Raw genomic sequence first — 19487 nt, forward strand, 5'->3', positions numbered from 1 at the left:
AGAAATACATCCTGTACATGGAGTGCAAGGAAGGAAAGGAGAGAGCTGTGGGGTGGAGGGGCGCTGGTTTCATGATGCTCAAGTCCAGATAGGACAGACTGCTCTTCCTTACATGTCAACATGCACCTAATGCTAAAAGAGCAAAAACTTAAAGCCTGTTTTTAGACTGTTTTGACATTGTATGTAGTGTAATTCTATACTTTACTTAAAAAAACTCCTTTTTTCCCCACTTAGCTCCAGTGGTATATAGCTCTGCACATGCTTTTGTTTTTATATGTAGAGATGAATCACCTGAATTTTTAGCATACTAGCCTGGCAATGGCATAGTGTCAGTCAGTCCACCACTTTGGTCCAGACTGAAATATCTCAACACATATTGGATGGATTGAAATGTCAGGTTTCCCTCAGGATGAATCCTGCTGTGGTGACCCCCTGACTTTTCTCCTGTTGTCACCAGCAGGTCAAAGTTTTCATTTGTCTTAGACTTGCACAGAAAAGACTAGTGTTGAGCATGTGCTTAGCATGCTAACACGCTAAACTGGCATGTGAGCATTGCCATTGTGAGCACCACAGTGCTTACTTAGCACATCCTCACTGGGCCACTGGCACGGCTATAAACTGTCTTGTTTTGACCTTATCTGACCCTGCTGCTCTGGGCAAGAAAACTCAGACTGTTGTCTAAAACTAGGATGGAACTTTCTGTAGTCAGGAATTACACATGTACAGTCAGATGTTTGTGTGTGATTATGTGGTTTATTGACTTTCATTAGCTGGCAAATACTGTTGTGTTGGCAATAATCCTTTCATAGTAATTCAATAACGTCAATGCTAAGCCGCTAATCCAGTGGCCACACATTATCATATGTTCCCAGCCACACCAAAGTTAACCTGTTTAACAGATGGGCACCTCTCTCCCGGTCAGCGGGGAGAAAGACATTGACTTCCCCAAACACTTGGCTCCTCCTGACCCTTGACCCTCTGACCTCCAGCTTAGAAGGAAGAGTGGTGGAGGTTTAAACCCCTGCAGTCAGGAAACATGCTCCACACAATCAATAGCTTAATCTGAGAAATGAGGGGATCAGTCGGAAGCTTTTGTGCTTTTGTGTCTTATTACGTTGCTTTCTTGGAACGCTTTGGTGGTGAAAGCGAAGTCTGATGCTCGACTTGCTAAATACTCATTTATATCTGTCAGTGGACATATTTCTTGTTCTCCCCCGCGAGTGAGGCTTTGATGGATCAAGAGCAGACCATGTTGTATGAACCACTCGGGGAGCTCGGCGAGGTGAGAGAACTGGCGAGGAATGTGATGAAACCAGGGGACAAAAATACTTTCCCCATCATTTTCCTCACAGTCAGACCCGCACCCCGCTGTGCAGCTAAACAGGCACACAAGGTTCAAGATCAGTGCAAATCAAAGTGTTATTTTTCCCCCCTCCCTCCCTGCTCGCCCGAGCCCTGTGTTCTGCCTCGGTGCCCCTTTACAGCCATGCCACGCGGCCCGGCGTCGCTGCCATCGCGCTGCAGTTCAGAGGATAATATCACGCTGTTGATTCTTTGAAAAGGTGCTCTCCTGTGAGGCGTAGAGAAAACACAGTAACACCAACTGGCACTTAATTCTGCAGGCTCCCTATCGTTGCAAACTATGCAGCCAGAGAGGGGGCTTGTTGTGTTGGAAGAGGTGGGGGTCAAGAGGCCTTCCTGACGGGAAGTGAAGCCAAGCTGAGAGGGGAGAATCGGACTGGCTTCGAGTGACGTGAATAGTCGGTTATTTATACACAGCGTATAATCGTGTTTCAAATAAATGAATTTCCCTGACAAAGCCCTCTCCTCCTCACAGGCCCCGCGTTGTAAGACCTGGGAATGTATTCTTATGTCTCTCCTCCTGCCGTCCCCTCTCGGCCGTCCCGCTGATAAAATCGCGTCCCGGCTTCTAAATTCGCCTCCCTGCATCTTTGATCTAGTCCTGTCAGTCCTGATCGCACTTCAGAGGCCCGAGCAAGAATTCAGGGCTGCACAAAGATAGACTTTTATACTGGCATCGTGTACAGTAACTCATTAGTTGGCATACTTGAGAGGACACAAAATACGTGCTGGTGTTGAGGTACTATTCTTGAAATGAGGGTATTACGACTGACAGAGCAAAACCTTCGTGTGAGTAACATGAGGTGGCAGCAGATCAGCACCAGACTCCCTTTAAAAATATCAATTTTATGAGTTTTTGAGTTTGGAGAAACTTCATGAGCGCTGTGAAATGCCAGCTATGAAGTCTGAAGTATTTGTCCCCTCTTGTAATTTTGGCAAACGTTATACGTTAAGTTTTTCCTCTTTGTTTAAAAGAGTGTGTGTTGCATTATCCTCGTAGCTACCAAAGAGCTTTCTGCATCGTGGTATGGGAACCTGTCATAGCTGCTTTTCATTCTCCCTCTCTGCATAGAAAGTCATTGCTGGTTTCTGAGATTTACTTTAAAGGAAATGCTGCGTGAATCTGCAGAACATCAATAAAGGAATCCTGAATCTGAATCCTGAATTCACTGATACATCTTCCTCTATTTTATATAAATATAGGCAAGGCGAGGCAGATTTATTTGTATAGCACAATTCATACACCAGGCAATTCAAAGTGCTTCACAGAAGCATAAAAATACATTAAAATCATACATTTCAAAGAAAGAAAGAAAGAAAGAAATTAGAAGAGAAGAGAAAAATAAAACTAAAACTAAAATACAGTTAAAGGAAAATTAAAAACAGAAACCAGTAAAAGACAATAATTTAGCATTTAGAATGATCACAATCATTGAGCAGATACATTTACTTTAAGTAAAAGCTGTAGCAAATAATAATGTTTTCAACCCTGATTGAAATGAGCTGCCCATTGGTGCAGACCTCAGGTGTGCAGGGAGAATGTTCCACAGGTGAGGAGCATAATAACTGAAAGCTGCCTCACTTTGTTTGTTAATAAGTATAAATAGTTACTAACATTTGTTATGCTTCTTTTTTAAATGTCATTTGATTTTTACCAAATTCTAAACTATTTTCTATGAATGGGGACTTTTGAGAGCGGCCTGCTCTGTGACTGGATTAATGATATGCTCTGTTAACAGCAGATCAGCTGCACAGACGAGTTCTTTCTGAGAAACTCTGTTTAATGTTCGCTTTAAAAGAAATATCTGTCAGTTTTATGTCCGAATGCAGTGTGAGCCAGACTGCCTTCAGATGTTTTGGGGAAGATCTGATCCCGACACGTTGTCACCTTTCATTAACGTTTGTTTTCCTGATAAAGATCGCCTCTTAATACCAGGTGTGAATGGGGTCCGAGCAAAACTCTCCTAAGTTGCACTGAAAAGCCTAAACCTGCAGTTCCAGTAAAAATAAATACATTGAAAGAAAAATCCAGTCATGAAAATTACATTGCTGGACGAGATGATTTCTTTTCTCATTTAGAGCTGAACATCTGCTCCATTTGAAACAGCTGCACTGCGCTGAAGCGCCTCGACATCATTGAAGTCCGCTGACAGTGTGCCGAATGGACCAAATACCAGATCTGTTACAAGTTTGAGGAATTAACTCTTTACAAAGGAGTCAGCTTTTTGTGATGTACTGCTGGCTTAAATGTCCTGTATTCCACTGAGTCATACTTTTCATACACAGCTCAGGCGCTCTGACATGTTTTTGGTTTGTCTGTTTGGCGTTTGGGGGGGTTTACGTCCTGATTTTTCACTCTGTGTTAGTGTAGCCATGAAAGTGTGAGTCCATGAAGCTGCTGGAGACCCTGCAGTATAAATATTTTGACATCAGTAAATATTCCCTCAGTTGTGAATTTGATCACGCAAACACCAATACGAGTGTCTGCTTTCCTTTAAGCAGATACCATCTGAGCACGCACATGTGGAGACACACACGCGCTTTTTTCAGACGCACGAACGAGCAGCAGACACATCAACCTCTGCATTAATCACTCAGAGGGACGACGCGAATAGCGTGTTTGACTGTTTATGGTAAAAGTGAATTTTAGCTTTGTCTTTGTCTCACTCGTCCGGCGGCTTTTTTTTTTTTGGAGCCTGTTGACATGAGATGGCTGTTCGTAAACATGCGGCTCACGCAGCTACAAAGAATAGTTTCCTCGTCTGTTCTTTTCTGCGGCCGTCAGCACACAAAGGTCTAATTCAGGCTGTCGAGATACGCCACCACCTGTCAGAGGAACTTTATGGCAGCGAGTGACGGAAATATTCAGATTCATTCGTCTGCTTTGTCTCTTTGCCGTCTCATTATGTGTCATCAAACTCCCGTCCATGTGAAAATCAGTAGCTTTCGGCCTCTTTAATTCGGCTTCTGCTGCTCTGCCGCATTTGACGTGAGGATTTATGCTCATGCCGTCTCATCTGAAGTTGTATTCCCACAGCCTTTTCGAATCAACAAATACTTGTGATTATGAGTGATGCCACTGAAAAGCGCGAGCGACTTATTTATTATTCCGGTCGAATCGAGACGTTTCTTTCCTCGGCTTTGGAAAATGTTTTCCTTGTGTTGTGGCGGGCCTGACGTTTGAAAGGCCGTTTTGCTCGGGAGGTCTGTGTTTTCTCACCAGCGGTAGTGGTATATTTAGATGTTGATTATGGATAATCAGCTGTAATGACGGAAGTGCATGGCATGTGTGTTTAGACTCAATGCCATCATCGTGGAACACAGACCAAACAGAGCTGTCTTATTGACTTCAGATTGAGGCAGGCATTTCCATTCATACACACCGTCACACACACACACACACACACACACACACACAAAAAAAGGAAGAAAGGCAGCGAAAGGTAGCCGCCGCTGGCAATATCAAACATCGGCAAAATTTCCGATCGGGATCAAGGGGCAGCCCTCCCTCTCGCTCCGTCCTATCATCTGTTAGGGGGTCGGGTTAAAGGTGAGGGGTCACAAATGGCTGCTTGTATCTGCTCATCAGGACGGCTGTGGTCACGGCCCCGATTGCGGCCATAAAAGCTGCGACTCTGCTGACCAGGGCAGCCAAAATCCAATATTCTATCACTGACCTGTCCCCGTTTCCTTTTTGTCACCGGGAGATGTCCCTCAGATCGGGGTCATTGCTTTTTTAATTCAACTAGAAGAGCCATTTCTTAGCCCATAATGACACCATTAGTCTTGCTATCACCTTTGTCCGGGTCCACGAAATGCCAATGGCCTCCGCGCCGTTCATCAAACCTAATTTAGGACCGAAGCCTCTCCGAGCTGCCGTTCTGCGATACTCTGTTTATTTCTGCTGAAGGAGCTTTTAGTTTTCCCTCAAATTCTTCGACTCCTGCATCAGAAATGAAGAAATCACATAAAGGAAATTTAACGTCACTGGTTTTCTGGTTCTCCGGGGGGAACGGCTCTATTTACGGCCTCACTTCCTGTGGTGTTTATTTGAAATCCAGCTCGCACAGACTGGCCCGTCCTGGAATATCCCCACAGCCACAGGCTCACACTCATGTTTAATGTCCTTCAACTACGGTCTATGGTTAAACTGGAGGGCCCCAAGGCTACTCTCACACACTTCCTCTGAAGCAAGCCTCAGCCGCAAAACCCTCTGCCAGTACTCAACTCCTAAACACTGTTTCCACTCCGGAGCCCAGACTTTTATTCCCTCTGTGCCCTCTTTATTTGGAATGTATTGTAAACACGGTCAATGCCAATATGGTCCTTCAGGACAAAAAGCAGCTATGAACTGAGGTTAAGCGTTAGGTTGTTGTCTGTATGACATGCAGTGGGTTACGGAGTGACGGTCCGCAGGCGTCTCAGAAAAGCGCCCTCTCTGATTGGCTCTGATGGTTTCGCGCTTGTCGTGCTGAAAGGGAAAAGCTGCACGGTTTTGAAAATCATCGCGTACGTGCAAATGTGTTTGGATGTGTATTAGGGATTCTTGTAAATCGATCTTTTCCTTCCTCCCGGCGGCGCTGATATCTCGTCCCCGCGGGCTCTCTCGGTTTACTGAAAGGCCAGTTTCTGCATAAACACGCAGTTTCCTCTATCAGAGCGAGAGACGATGACAGCAGAGTTTAAGGGGTTTACGCTCGGGTACGCACACACTCGGCGTGTCTTTCACTTAGAGTTGATTCGCAGCTCAGTTACATTAACTGATTTGAAATCAGTTGTTTTGGGCCGTTTGTTAAAATGAGAATTTCTACAGGCTTGAGAAGAACGTGGTTATTTTCACCACGACGTCACACAAATGACAAACTTAAATACAAGCTGAATAAAGTGGACTGTACAGAGCTGTGATTAATGATTTTTTTTTTTTTAGAGTTTTTTGGTAGTTTTGCTCTAACTCGAGTTTTTTGCGCATGTCTCCGTCTCCCCTGAGAGGAAGAAGGGGGGCGGGCGCTGTGAGGTTCAGACAGGCCTCATGACCTTGTTGCTTTATTATTCTTTTGACGGTTGTGTTGAAGGTGTTGAAATATTGAACAGAACATGAGAGATGATGACCGCTGAGTTTCCCTTCTCTCGTTGTCCCTTCGAAGTGGAGGATTTAAAGTTGCGCGCGGCTGTGGCCGGATTGTTTAGACTGACACCTCGAACCATAACGTTGGTCAAAGAGGAGGAAATTTGTGTATTTACTTGTGATAAATGCACTCTCAACACAGCTCTTTCACTCCCCTCCGCCAGTTTGCCAGCTGATTATGTCGCCCGCGCTGACCGAAGCAGTCAGTATTTCTTTTTTCTTTCATTTGATATCAGACCTGCAGAGGCAGGAAAGCTCAGACACATCAGAGGGCATACGAGCTCTCCTCAGAGTCCATTTATGAAGAGACTAGAATTTAAAGCAATCGATCGCTGAACTATTCAAGCAAAATGACAAACGATCCCTCAGTATTTCCGTCTTTTTCTGCTCTTTTTTTGGAAAGAATGTGTAGATATATAGTTGATTTTTATTTTTATCCCTTTTTATTGTTTATTTGTTAATCTTAATTTCCCTTGTGTGGCATCATTAAAGTTGTATCCAACCTTTGTTTTATATTGTATACAGTACAATATTTTATATTGTATTCTCTGTTTTGTATTGTATTTATACTGGAAATAAGCGCCGCCTCAGGATGCTGTGGTGGATGTGCTTAAAGATTTTCTACCATTTTTTCAACATGATTGGACTCGTACATCTTTAAACCCGCGTTATTTTTTAGTAGCTTTTAGACTAGAGGTTACTGCTGTCACATCTGCTCCAGTTGTTGTCTTTGGATTTGTACCTTTAAATGTGGTGAGGGGTGTATTCGCTCTGCCTTAATGTAGTCCTCTGCATCTAAATGTTTCCAGTTTATACGTTTGAATTTTACTTTGTCTAACTTGGGAGAGTTGTTGATATTGTGCGTGTTGTCTTGCAGGAATGGCAGAACTCCATCCAGAAGAACGCAGGTCTAGCCTTCATCGAGCTGGTCAACGAAGGCAGGTAGGTGTAACCCCGACCCGCTGAGCGCCGTCCTCTCTCCTCGCAGCAGCGCTTCGTCATTATCTTTCCAGCCTCTACCCATCAGCCACTTTCCAATTTCACCATTCCTGGATCACATCACTGTCCCTCAGGCCCCCCCCAGGATCCCCAAGGCCCGTGTGATGGGGTGTCAGTTTAAGATTCTGGACAACAATCAATGATGGGGGGGGGGGGTTGAAGAGGAGCTTGGGAGAGAGAGCATGGAAGAGCCTTGAGTTCAAGGCTCCGTTCAATACCTGCTCATCCCAGAGGGATTTGGGGAAAGGGAGAGAGGTTAGGCGGATGGTGACAGGGCCTGATGGCTGGTTCCTCTGTGACACTTGGCTGGAAATGGCTCTTGATTTCCCCCCGTCCTGTCAGTCAGTTTATGCCTTCCTGGTTGAGCCTTTATCTGCCTGTAATCATCTCTTCTGTCTGCCGCTGTCTTTTGTTTTTCATCTGTTTTTCAATTATCCCGACATGCGAGCCTCCCCGTCTCTTCCTAACAAGACTCTCATTCCCACATCAGTTCCTCTCGGTCCTCCAACCCTCATCGGTTTCAGATTTATCCATTATTGATCCTCGGCTTCGAGAATCGGCGGAGGCTCATCCACAGCGGCGCTAATGAGACGAGCCGCGCCGTCCTGAGAGTTCTTTGTGGAGACCAGGATTTGTAATTCACTTTAAAGAGGCTGATCTTGATCCATTCCTTGTCGTACATGTGTATGCAAATGCATGTCTGGTTTGTCTCTTCGTGGGAATCAGTCGTTTAAACATGATAACGATCAAATTCAGTCATTCTTTTATTTATTTGATTGAATCCAGATTTCATACTATACACAAGCGGTCCGCCCTGATTGGGTTTTGTGAAAGCCCTGTAATGCAGTTCCTCCCTTAGAAGGTATTAAAAAGTCTGAAATTTGATTAATGCCTCTCTTAAATGTTTTTTTTTTTCTTGCCTTAGGCAGTAACGCTTCTTCGAAAATGTGTCTGTATGTGATTTCAGGCTGTTGGGAGACGTTAAACACGTGTAAATCACACGCGGTTTGACAGTGGATTGTGCATGCAGGGGGCTGTTCGGTCTTTTTTTGCGGCGTTTCAGTCAGACCTATACACAAACAGCGTCACGGCTGCTCGCTACAGTAGCTTGAATCTCTTCCTCTCACATGGCCAAGTGAAGATTTTAGCGCAAATTAAATTAGATGTTATTTTATTGGTTAATCCATCCACTTTCTGCTCCAGGTCGCATAAATCACATTAATTCATTTTATCATTAGGAAATACTGAAGAAAAAGTCATTTGTCATCCTCTTTCTGTACTTTCATACTTGTTTGACTGTTGATAGATATGAAATAGCATTCCATGTGGTCTTAAAGGGATCTTAAAAACTCTTGAATTTAACTTCTTGCAGAAACCCTTCATTATATTACTTATTACTAAGTATTTTGCTTTCCTTTGTCCCCTTTAAAAATGTCTGTTTTGTCCATACGCACAGTCTTGAGCACAGCAGAGCACCATAAAGAAGGGCAGGGGCTCGGTTATTGATAGCAGGGCCTTGACAGGGCCATAGAGGCTGCAGAGGCCCCAGCACCTCCGCTCCCCTGCTGCCCTGTGCTGAAACAGCAGGCTTAGGTTACAGCCATCCCCTGGCCCCTAAACCCCCCACCCCACAGTCAGCCCCAGCCCGCCCGATCCCTCCTCTCTGGCCCCTAGTCTGTTATTGTTCCACTTTGCACAGTCCTGACCTTTAGGGCTGCGGAGAGGTTTCTTCGACCTGCACACACATAACACGCATGTTTCATCAACACTGATAAGGAGAGGGAGGTAGACTACACATGTAGCAACACGGGCACAGATCCTCCCTCCTGTCAGATGCATATCATTAACAAATCAATTAGCACCTGCACCCCAGTTAGAGGATCTCTCTGGTTTTGTTTTGTTTCCAGATTAGATTTTCTGCTAATTTTACACGGTTCTTTTTCAGCATTTTATGGATGTTACATGGCTATCACAGTGTCACACAGATGTTTAAAATACTCCGAAGCTCAAGATTTTATGATATTGCTAAACATCTGTCTGACATTTTCTCCTCTTCGACTGAAGTAAATAGACATCCATATACCTTTTATAAAAAGTAATAATTGTTTGTGCATGCGGGCTGACGTCCATCTGCCCTCTCCTCAGGCTGCTGAGTCACACCATGAAGGACCACCTGGTTCGCGTGGCTAATGAAGCTGAATTTATCCTGAGCCGACAGAGGGCCGAAGACATCCATAAACACGCAGAGTTCGAGGTAAGATGCTGCACAGCTCTGGCAACCCATGCACGCAAGTATGAGAGCAAAATGAGCTTTGACATAATTTCTTATTTTGTAAGTAAACTAAATCGTCTGTAGATGAAGGAAAACATTAAAGTCTGCCCAAAATATATTGAGTTTACAAGTGCTCGGTTGCAGTCTGCAAACAGAAACAATACTCTGCAAGTTAAAGCTGAAATCTGTCACTTTTCAAAGATGACTGAGCTTTGAGCGATGCATTCGTGAAGCTCTCATCGCTGGTGCCGTGCAGTCAAAGTGTGATCTGCAGACCAGATAACGAGACGGCATTGAAATGATTTTCTGAAGTTAGTAAGCTGGACGGCCGTGGCGGTGACAGCCAGACATGTGCGACCTGACAGATCTCATCAGCATTTCTCCATAGAAGAGTGTCTCGCACTCTCAAGATGTTAAGATACATTAATAAAGAAAGAAATACAGATTTCAACTTTAATTATATCCTCGGGGGATTAGAAGATTGAGCCAGTGAAGGATTCCAGTACAGACTTTTTTCTGAAGAAAAAATGTTAACCAAGCATAATCAAGCCATATTTCTTCCTCTGAGATCTACAGGAACTTCAGATAGCGAAGTCCATCTGTAGCTTCAGGCCCATCGCACTAAGACTCCTTTGATACGAATGTTTAATAGTTTGATATTCCAGTCGGAACGTAGAGGAGCAGATCCAGTGGCTACTTAAAACTTGTCCGTCAAGTTTTAAGATCTGTCACAGCAAACCTGGAGGATAAATGTTTGCTTTTCAAACATAACCCTGTGCTAATCGCGAACATACACACACACACACACAGAAAACACACAGACTGCGTGCGCGCGGGAGATCACGCTTGGCACATATCACTAACCAAACATTGTGTAGTGTTAATTTATCCCCGCGCCTCCCGTCTTACTGCTGAAACATAACTTCTCCCCCTCCTCTTCCGACCAGCTCTCAGGACAAACGCTGCCATTCACATGTGGCTGCAGGGCCAACTCTGCCCTGACCCATGGGCACCCGTCGTTGCCCCTTTCTCAGTCCAGCTCCTCTAACCGCCTCCCACGCCCCCTCCTCTGCTTTCTAGATCTCACCAAAATCATTTCCTGTCCTGCTGAGATCCTGTCCATTATACTCCCGCTGGGGGTGTATTTTGCCAGTGACAGGAATATGGCATTCTCCCCTCTCTTCCATCCCTCCCTCATTTCTCAGGAACCTGCCAGCACTAAAAGCTGCAGACAGACCTGAGAGGTGCTGGCCTGAAGGGCTGACTGTGTGTTAACCCACCACCTCCACCTCCTCCCCCCTCCCCGAGCCTCAGCCCCCACTTTGCAGTAAAATGTGATGCTTTTTTTAAGGTTCAAGGAAGGGTCTCTCTTACATTCGGGTAAAGTGAAATCCCTGAGGAGTGTTGAAAGTCAATCAGAGGGGTGGGGGCACAGCTCCTGCACATCAAAGTTTGCTCTGTGATTGCTATGTTTTGCTCTCCTTCCTGGATCGGCTGCTTTTCTTTGTAATTGACATTGTGTTTTTGTGAACCCGTGTTACTCTCTCTGCTCCAAGCGTCATTCATTGCACAGCATTATCTGACATGATCTGAGCGGATCATTAACAGCACAGCGTGATTTAGCTCTGCGAGCTTGATGCAGCAGTTTTGCCCACTTTATGACAAGGTGTGCAGTATTTGCGCTCCTGCAGAAGTGCATGTGCAGTACGTCAGGTTGGACAGCTGTCTTCATCAGAGCAGCACAAGTAAAAATGGCTCAGAGTATGTTGCCTGACTGGCAGACAGACAGACAGACAGACTTGGCAGCCGGTCTGCACACGGCAGCCCCAAATGATCCTGCTCTGCCTCGGCCTCTTGCTGTGGCCGCAGGCCACACGCTCTCTGAGAAATCGAGAAGGGATTGGGACGTGGTTACACAAACTCCAGGCATTTGTCCCTCATTCCTAACCTAGCATACAGTGATTTGGCGCATAACAGACTGACTGTCCTGTGATTGTTTTGCTTTTTGTCGTTGCTGCAAGTCCTGTTATATTGTTTTTTTTGTGTATTCTCTTTCTTTATTACCTTATTTTTCTCGCTGAATCTTTTGTGCTCTTATTATGTGTACTTTATGTCTAGAGAACAACAGTTGGACATAAGAATAAACACTTTAACTTACAGAATTCAAGTCATAAGAGTTCGACTATTTGTCTGATTACCAGCATGCAGGAAAACATGACGTGAATAGACTTTGATGCATGTTGGGACAAAGAGATGCAAATGACAGACAACCCAGGATGTTTTGTTATGTCTCTTTCTCCACCCTGTTTTCTGCAGTCATATATATTATAGGTAGACACTGAGCTCCTTTCTTCATATGGTCACACTTCATACTGAGGTACACACATTCACCATTTACTAGCTGCTTGTTAGCATGCATATTGGCATCATATTGGCTCATCACTGGTCACTATAATGCACTTATTAATGGCTTTTTCTGGGGGTCAGGGTGTGCTGCTAATGTGCATGCTAGAGAATAAGCAGCTCGGTAACGGTGAATGTGTACACATTAATATAGTGTTAGTACAGTACATTGTGCGTTGTAAAAGCAGTCAGGGTTTATTACATTTCCAAATGAAGCAGCGCTATCAGTTACACGAACTGTCGCTCAGCCGACTGCAAAAATCCAACTGTTAGAAACCTTATAACTTCCCATTTGTCGTGTTTCCGTGTCGCCATCCGAAACTCACTCTGCCTTTGCAATCTCCCAGCCGTCCTTAATCAGATACCCACCGCAGCTCGTCCCAAACTATGTTTCACAATTGAATTCCCCACTTAAATGCAGTTGCTCCGCGGTGACCTCTGAGAAGAAGTGAGCCCCTGATAAGTCTTGCTCTGATATTGCTGTATTGATTTTTGCCTCCGTGCAGGCCCTGCTTGAGCCTGCTGGAGCCGACGGTTTCATTTTGCACCGCCACAATAAAAATAACAGGCCAATGAAACATCCCCCCTGAGGGCGGGGGTGGAGGATTTTGAAATAATTTTCAGCTCTGTCCCAGTTTTTTAAAGCCCTGTTCCTCTGCATTGTGTTGCAGTGACACTGTAGGTTGGGTTATTGTTTTGTGAGAAATGAACTTGAAAACAGGCGTCCAGAATGACTCATTTAGGATGTCAGTGTGATGCACTGGAAGCGAGGACGTTCGCGAAGTCTTGCAGCATCGGTTGCCAGAACATAATCTGCATCCTCCCTCACTGCGCTGCTCTGCTTTTAAGAGCTCTCGGAGTTAAACGGCAGCAGCGGATGCCAAACAAGGCACCAGAAAAGAGAATAATTCAATACATAAAAACAAATTTATGTTTGCTCCTTGTCAGAGTTCATATCCTTGTGAAGGCAGCGATAGAGGATTTAGATACCCGTTTGCCCCAGAGACATAACATATGCTTTCTCTCTCATGCCGTCTCTCTCTCGCTCTCGCTCTCCCTCACACTCTCACTGGCTCACTGTGGGACAGAATTGAGTTATCTTTGGCCCTGAGAGTAAGTTATTACACTGGGCTTAGGGTGAAACAGATGAAGATAACTAGGGGGAAATCCAATTACCTTTTAGGGTTCTCTATCTGAAAGGATCCTTAATGTGAAGGAGATCTGCAGATCGGATGCTGCTGGCCAGCGCGGCGAATGATAGACTCTGATATCTTCCAGAGGAGCAGGAAGGAGAGGGAGCCCAAGAGATAGAAAGGAGGAGAGAGAAATCGAACTCCCTCTTTTTATGGGGTTGTTCATTAGCGATGAAATGTGGTGGGCTCAGGGGCACGAGGGCAGATGAGAAGGTCCAGATAGGAAAGAGTGAGCAAGACCCAAGTCATTTCTATTCTTCCTTCCTCTTCCCTTCTGCTCAGTCGTCTTCTTTTTTTTTTTATATACCCCCTTGATTCATCCTCTGCTGTTATATGGAGTAATTGAATTGACTGTCTGAGAGATCCTGAGAAAGCCAGACGATAGAAGCTAATTAGTGCTTGGCGTCATTGTCTCCCCTCTGCTGAGCTTGTAAAACGATCCGGTCCTTCTCCTCACGTTAATGACATTAACATCGAGCTGATGCTCATTATGTCCTGTTATCATAGCACAGGTCTTTGGAAACTCTTGCATGGCAGAGAGAGAGGCCTGGCAAGGATGCTCTGTTACGGCTCCAGAGCTGACCGAACGCATTTAAATATAACCAGCGGGCGGATAAGTTCACTGATTCCACAAAACCCTTTCGCAACAATTACCTTTATTGTTAAAACAGAAGCAGTTTGCTGAACAAGGGTTACTCAAATGCACACAGGAAGAGCCGAGAACCACGACTCCCAAAGGCTATTTACGCCACATCACTCGCCGCGCCCGGACTGATAGCTGCCACCAACTGTAGCTTGCTGTCATGTAGTTGTCGCAGCTGTAATGTAGTATGTCAGCAGGGCTGGATGCCCAGACACTTCATTATGGGCAAAACTGCTGTCAAGAGAATGAGAGGAAAAAAAAAAGAGGTGCATGTCTGTATTTGTGACAGCATTGTTGCACAACCGCCAGGACGTTCGGTGCTTTTTCAAGAAGCCAAACGTGAGAAATTTCATAAAGTGGTGAGAAAAAAACTCCTCAAACAGCAGATCTCTGAATGCAGAATGCTGCCGTTGACAGAGTGCAGAGCGAGTTGGCATCTTCACTTCCTGTCTGCCTTTTTTTTTTTTTTACTGTACAACATGGGCTGTTTCACCGAAGGCATCAGCAGGTAGGATGAGAGAAGTGGGGGACACTGGACGGTCGGGGAACAGTAGTCTCAGTCCCGCTGGCTTGTCTGCGTAATGAAGTCCCCAGGTACCTCCTCCGCAGCTGCCATCATTATGTGTGACCAGCTAGCCCTGAAATATGACTTTACTCCACAGTTTCCTTTGACACGGCCTCTGTAGTCAGCGGGAGAATCTTCTCCTTTGAGCTCCCAATTCAGAATAAACGTCTCCGTGTTAAAAGGATTTCATGCAGGGCAGACTTGTGTTGTGTTGTTATGTGGCTCAGTGCCGCAGCCCCGGCCAATCCGGAGGACGCGTATTTTTCATCTGTGGCGTCCTTCCCTCATTTGACTATTTTTCACCTCCAGACGACAGTTGAACACGTATGATTTTTCACGTGGCGTGACCTTGGAGCTGAGCGTAAAAAGACGGCAGACTGATGTGGCGAGGGGAGGACGCGGTTTTGCAGAGAAAAGGGGTTTCTGGGTAGGGGAGATGAAGAGGCTGCCAGCTGAGCATAGTGACCAGTCCATTAAAGATCAGCCAGAGACAGTGCGAGGAGGAGGAGCAGGCTGGAGGAGGAGGAGGAGGAGATACTTTGATAAGTGTTGCGCCTGTGTTAACCTTGATGGCCGCGAGCACTGGGCCAGTGCCAGCAGCGGGGATCCGTTTCAACTGGATTAGATTATTTTTTTTCTCCTCCTGTGCTCCCAGAGAAGGAGAAAAAATCAATACTTGGGCTCACGGCGTGACAGGGGCATCATTTCAGAATTGAAGTGGCTGTCAGGCATTGTCATTTGGTGACTTTTGTTCGCCATTGTACTTTTAAGCCCTCATTTTTCTCCCCCTCCTCTCCCCTTCACTCGTTTCTTCCCTCGCCCATTGTCTGAATTCCCCTGGTGACATTTTATGTTGCAATTTGAAAACTCGAGGGCAAGAGATCAAGTGCACGAGAATCTCTTTGAAACCAATTGGTGGACTGGTTCAGCATCTACTTTTGTTCCGCCGCCCCCATCCTCCTTTCTCATTTCATCCTCTTGTCTCCCTAGACCTCCATTGTGTTCCAGGAGGAATTTATTTGCGGTATATTTGCATTCTCTGATACCAGACAAGGACAAGCCTGATGTCTCGCCTTCTTCTGGACAGTTTCTCTGCCCGTTTGTAAATGAAACCCTCTGGGAGGGCTTGTCGACGGATGTGAGAAATTGGAGATTCTCGCAGAGCGATGGCCCGGCCGCTCCGAGCGTGCGCAGCCCCGATGTGCCACCAGTGTCAAGACACTGGAAATCAAGCGCTTTAATAACATCTCCGCTGGTTTCGTTTCGTCCCCCCTGTTCTCCGACAGAACCTCGAGACCCCGGCTTTGTCAGGCGGCGTGTTGAAGGCTGTGGCACCGCACCACCGCCAGACCCCTCTCTGTCACTCTAATTGATAAACATAGGCCTGATATCTTGTAATGAGCCTCCATTCTCCAGCCCATTATACTGGTTAACCCTCTCAACCCAGCACGGGAGGAGGAGGAGGGGGAGCCGAGGCATCATCTGACAACAACTACAGCATTTAGATAAGGCTGACACTGTTACAACACCAGCACCGCTGTGAAACTCATCGCCTCGCCCCCCCGCCTTATTATTTGACGGATCAGCTTGGCACAAACACGAGCGGTAACCGCCACAACAGCGTTTAGCAACAGACGGCCGATTTGCCTGTTACCCTCGGGTTTGAAAATTAGGTTCGGTCACGTCATTAAAATGTTTCGAGGGTTTGTCTCCGTACATGGGTGTTGCCATTTTCTGCCATTATGAGATTTTAGAGATGATTACTGTTCTTTCCACTCCCCAGTCGCCTCCTTAGCAGCCCGTTTCCTCCCCAAACTCCAGCACACATCCATGGTTATTTATTTGAACCGCTGATGAATTGTGGGAGACACGACTCAGTGTAATTGACTCGATTAATGCCAGCCATTATCATTTCGTCTTCACCGAGCTGTCTCCTCCGGCGGCGCAGGCACTCGCGCCGGCCCGACCCTGTCAGCCGGGCCATGTAATGGAAGGTGCTGCCCATGATTACAGTGTCGCAAGTCATAACGGTCTCACTGCCAGCAAGTTGTGCCCTGGTGGCTGTGTGGGCAGGAGGCTGCAGCCATCGTCAGCCGTTCCCTTTCCTCAGCTGCACTCCTTTCACTCGGCGAAGTTTGTCTCCGGGCATGTCTTTTCATTTTCAGGCTTGTCTTCTCGTCAAAACATGCGCACGGACTGCTTCAGAAGAGGCATGTTTCTAATTGCAAATGGGAACAGATACTTTTAATTTGCTTCTTATGTTTCCTCAGCATTCCTTGAAAGGAAAGAAAGAGCAGTTTGTTTGAAAATACCCCAAATGCTCCTTTTGGTTTTTTGCTTTCTGCCCTTTATCCGGTCTGAGGGCCTGCATGGAAGCGAAGGCAGGATGGTGCCAACTGGGAGATTTAGTTATTCGCTTTAACCTTCATAATAACATAACATAATAAGTCCTTCATAATACTCTGGCACATTCTCTGACTTCACATCAACGGAATGGCCCCCGGAATTAGCAGTGACTTGTCTTTTCCACTTACAAGCAAACCCAACTTTGGGTTTTAATGGCGCTACTTATGCGTTCAGCTTTTTTCGTTGTTATTTTAGGGGTGAGTCCGTGAATTTGGCCTTTTCTCCTGCAGTCGACTTTGGCTTGGGATATGAGAGAAGCCCATTACGGCATGGAGGGTTTGGGTGTTTGGGCAGGCTCCGCGCACAGGTGATGAAGTGTTTGTTTATGGTTATGAGTTTGAACCCAGCGCTGTTGATTAGTGCTGCAGACTTTGCGAGTCTCACACAGGAGAAGATGGAAATGGACTCTTTGTAGGCGTGCTGCTTACGTCCACGCAGGCGTTTATTTTGCTCAAACGGATCATTTCTGTAATGGCGCGTGGATGCGTTTCTGTGTCGTCCCAGATGAACACATCGTTTTGTGTTTCAGGTGAAACATGCGGCGTCTCATGCCGGACTCGTGGCTTTTTCACCCCCATCCTCCCTCACCCTTCCTTTGGTCCAGCTTTTCGCTCGTTCCAGTCTCTGCTAGCCTTCAGTGCCACTGATCAAGATTAATGGACATGCAACACACACACTCGCACACACACAGCAAAGCAAAGGATTCTCCGGTTGAGAATTTGAGACGCTCAGAAATTCCTTTTCCGCACTCGCCCTGTTTGGCCGTTTCTAAGGTCATGCTGCTGGAAGGTCAAGGCCCACTTTAATGCCACACAAAGAGACATAGATTGATAATTAAGGCCCAGCAGCCTGCAGAAAAGCCCCCCTAATGTGATTTATACCGATAGATTTTCTGTCAGATATGAAATGTTGGTGTTCAAATTGAAGAGGAGGACCCATTATAAAGCACTTTAGTGGTAACTTTGGAAAAGCAGGTTGCATTTGTTCAGCCGTTACTGTATGACTGTTGTACCAATGGCTTAGTTTAAGGTTAATCTGATAAGGAGAGTAATATACAACTGAAGCCGCATTAATAATTGAATGAGCTTTGCTTCTTAAGACTGCAGCCATTTGCTTTAGCCGGAGAAAACACAAACGCACCGCTGCGAGCCCGATGAGCTGTCCGCCTCTCTGTACTATACATAGCTCATGTTTTTCTATCCACTCCCTTTCCACTGGCTCCCCTTCAGTAAGAATTTAACTCTGAAACAATTCCTTCAAAGTAATGCCACGAGTTTTACAGTTGAAATTGATCCTGAAGCCGAGATCGGAAATCAAAACGCTGTTTCAGACTCTGGCTGTTATTTCCAGAAGGTGTTTTAGCATCGCTGCAGAGTTCAAAGGCCCGTTCTGATAACAAATTCCGACAGAGAAAAATGTCCTCCCCGTGCATTGTGGGTATCGTGTGATTTGCCGTGCCGGGGGACATTAGTAAATACGTGTCCACTGTTATTAATCAACATGACACGAGGACAGAAATGACCCCGTGCTTTTCATTTGGTTCCACTCAGAGTAGAGTTTCTGTACGTGAAAACGCTGCTCTGCTCGTGTTTGTAGTCGTACTTCCTACAGATCTCTCTCTGTATATTTTATTTTCAAGATGCTAACACACTGCATGATTTATACACTGTGAAATCCATTCTTTGGCACACGTGTTTGCAGCGTGTACACACTTGCGATGCGTTCGCTTGCGCACTGTGTAACATGTTTCTTTTTCCGTCCCAGTCCAACTGCGCTCAGTACGCGGCGGAGAAGCGAGACGAGGAGAAAATGTGTGACCACCTGATCCGAGCAGCCAAGTACCGCGACCACGTGACGGCCACGCAGCTCGTCCAGAAGATCGTCAACATCCTGACCGACAAACATGGAGCCTGGGGAAGCTCTGCCGTCAGGTAAAGCAACACCTGCGTCCAAAAGCGGCACCAAAACACAAAGATTCCTGAGGTTCTTACGTTTTTAATTTGTCATTTAACCTTCAGGTAAGATGCTTCAGAATTTATCACAAGGGGGAAAAAATCCTCTCTTGCTGCTGAGGTTTTCTTTGCTCAGTTGCACATATATTCACATAATGCACAGTCTTTGCACATGGCAGGTTCCTTTTGCATCGATTGTTTTGTAAATGCAAAAAACATCCTTTGATTCTACATTTTATCACACGTGTTTTGCTCTCCACATGTCAGACTGCTTTCCACAGGAAGTGACAGTGTTGCTTAAGTGAAGCATCATATAGAAAAACCTTTAATCACCAGGATGCACCTGTTTTGTTTTGTTTTGTTTTGTTTTGTTTTTTTTAGCATGCAATTTTCTCCGCCTCATATTATTCAAAGCGCCGTAATGGTTTTAATCTCATCGTAATCTTTTCTCATCCCCCAATACTCATGACTTTGATTAAATTAGATCTGCAAAGGTGAAAATGTCAGCTGTGGGTTGAATGATGCATTGACTCGGGAGGGAGATGAAAGCCATTTAAACAGCTCCGC

At 45.7% G+C, this 19487-nt stretch overlaps 1 protein-coding gene across 4 annotated transcripts in view; it reads left to right on the top strand.

The window, feature by feature from the left end:
- lrba (LPS-responsive vesicle trafficking, beach and anchor containing) overlaps positions 1 to 19487 on the top strand; it is a 180132-nt gene that overhangs the window by 71173 nt on the left and 89472 nt on the right. For all 4 annotated transcript variants that reach the window (XM_070989116.1, XM_070989090.1, XM_070989107.1 and 1 more), the window contains 3 exons: positions 7365 to 7429; positions 9632 to 9740; positions 18733 to 18899. In XM_070989116.1, the coding sequence (XP_070845217.1) occupies positions 7365 to 7429; positions 9632 to 9740; positions 18733 to 18899 (341 nt within the window). The remainder of the gene's footprint in view (positions 1 to 7364; positions 7430 to 9631; positions 9741 to 18732; positions 18900 to 19487) is intronic.

This window comes from Chaetodon trifascialis, chromosome 2 (genome assembly GCF_039877785.1).
Source record: "Chaetodon trifascialis isolate fChaTrf1 chromosome 2, fChaTrf1.hap1, whole genome shotgun sequence".
NCBI lineage: Eukaryota > Metazoa > Chordata > Actinopteri > Chaetodontiformes > Chaetodontidae > Chaetodon > Chaetodon trifascialis.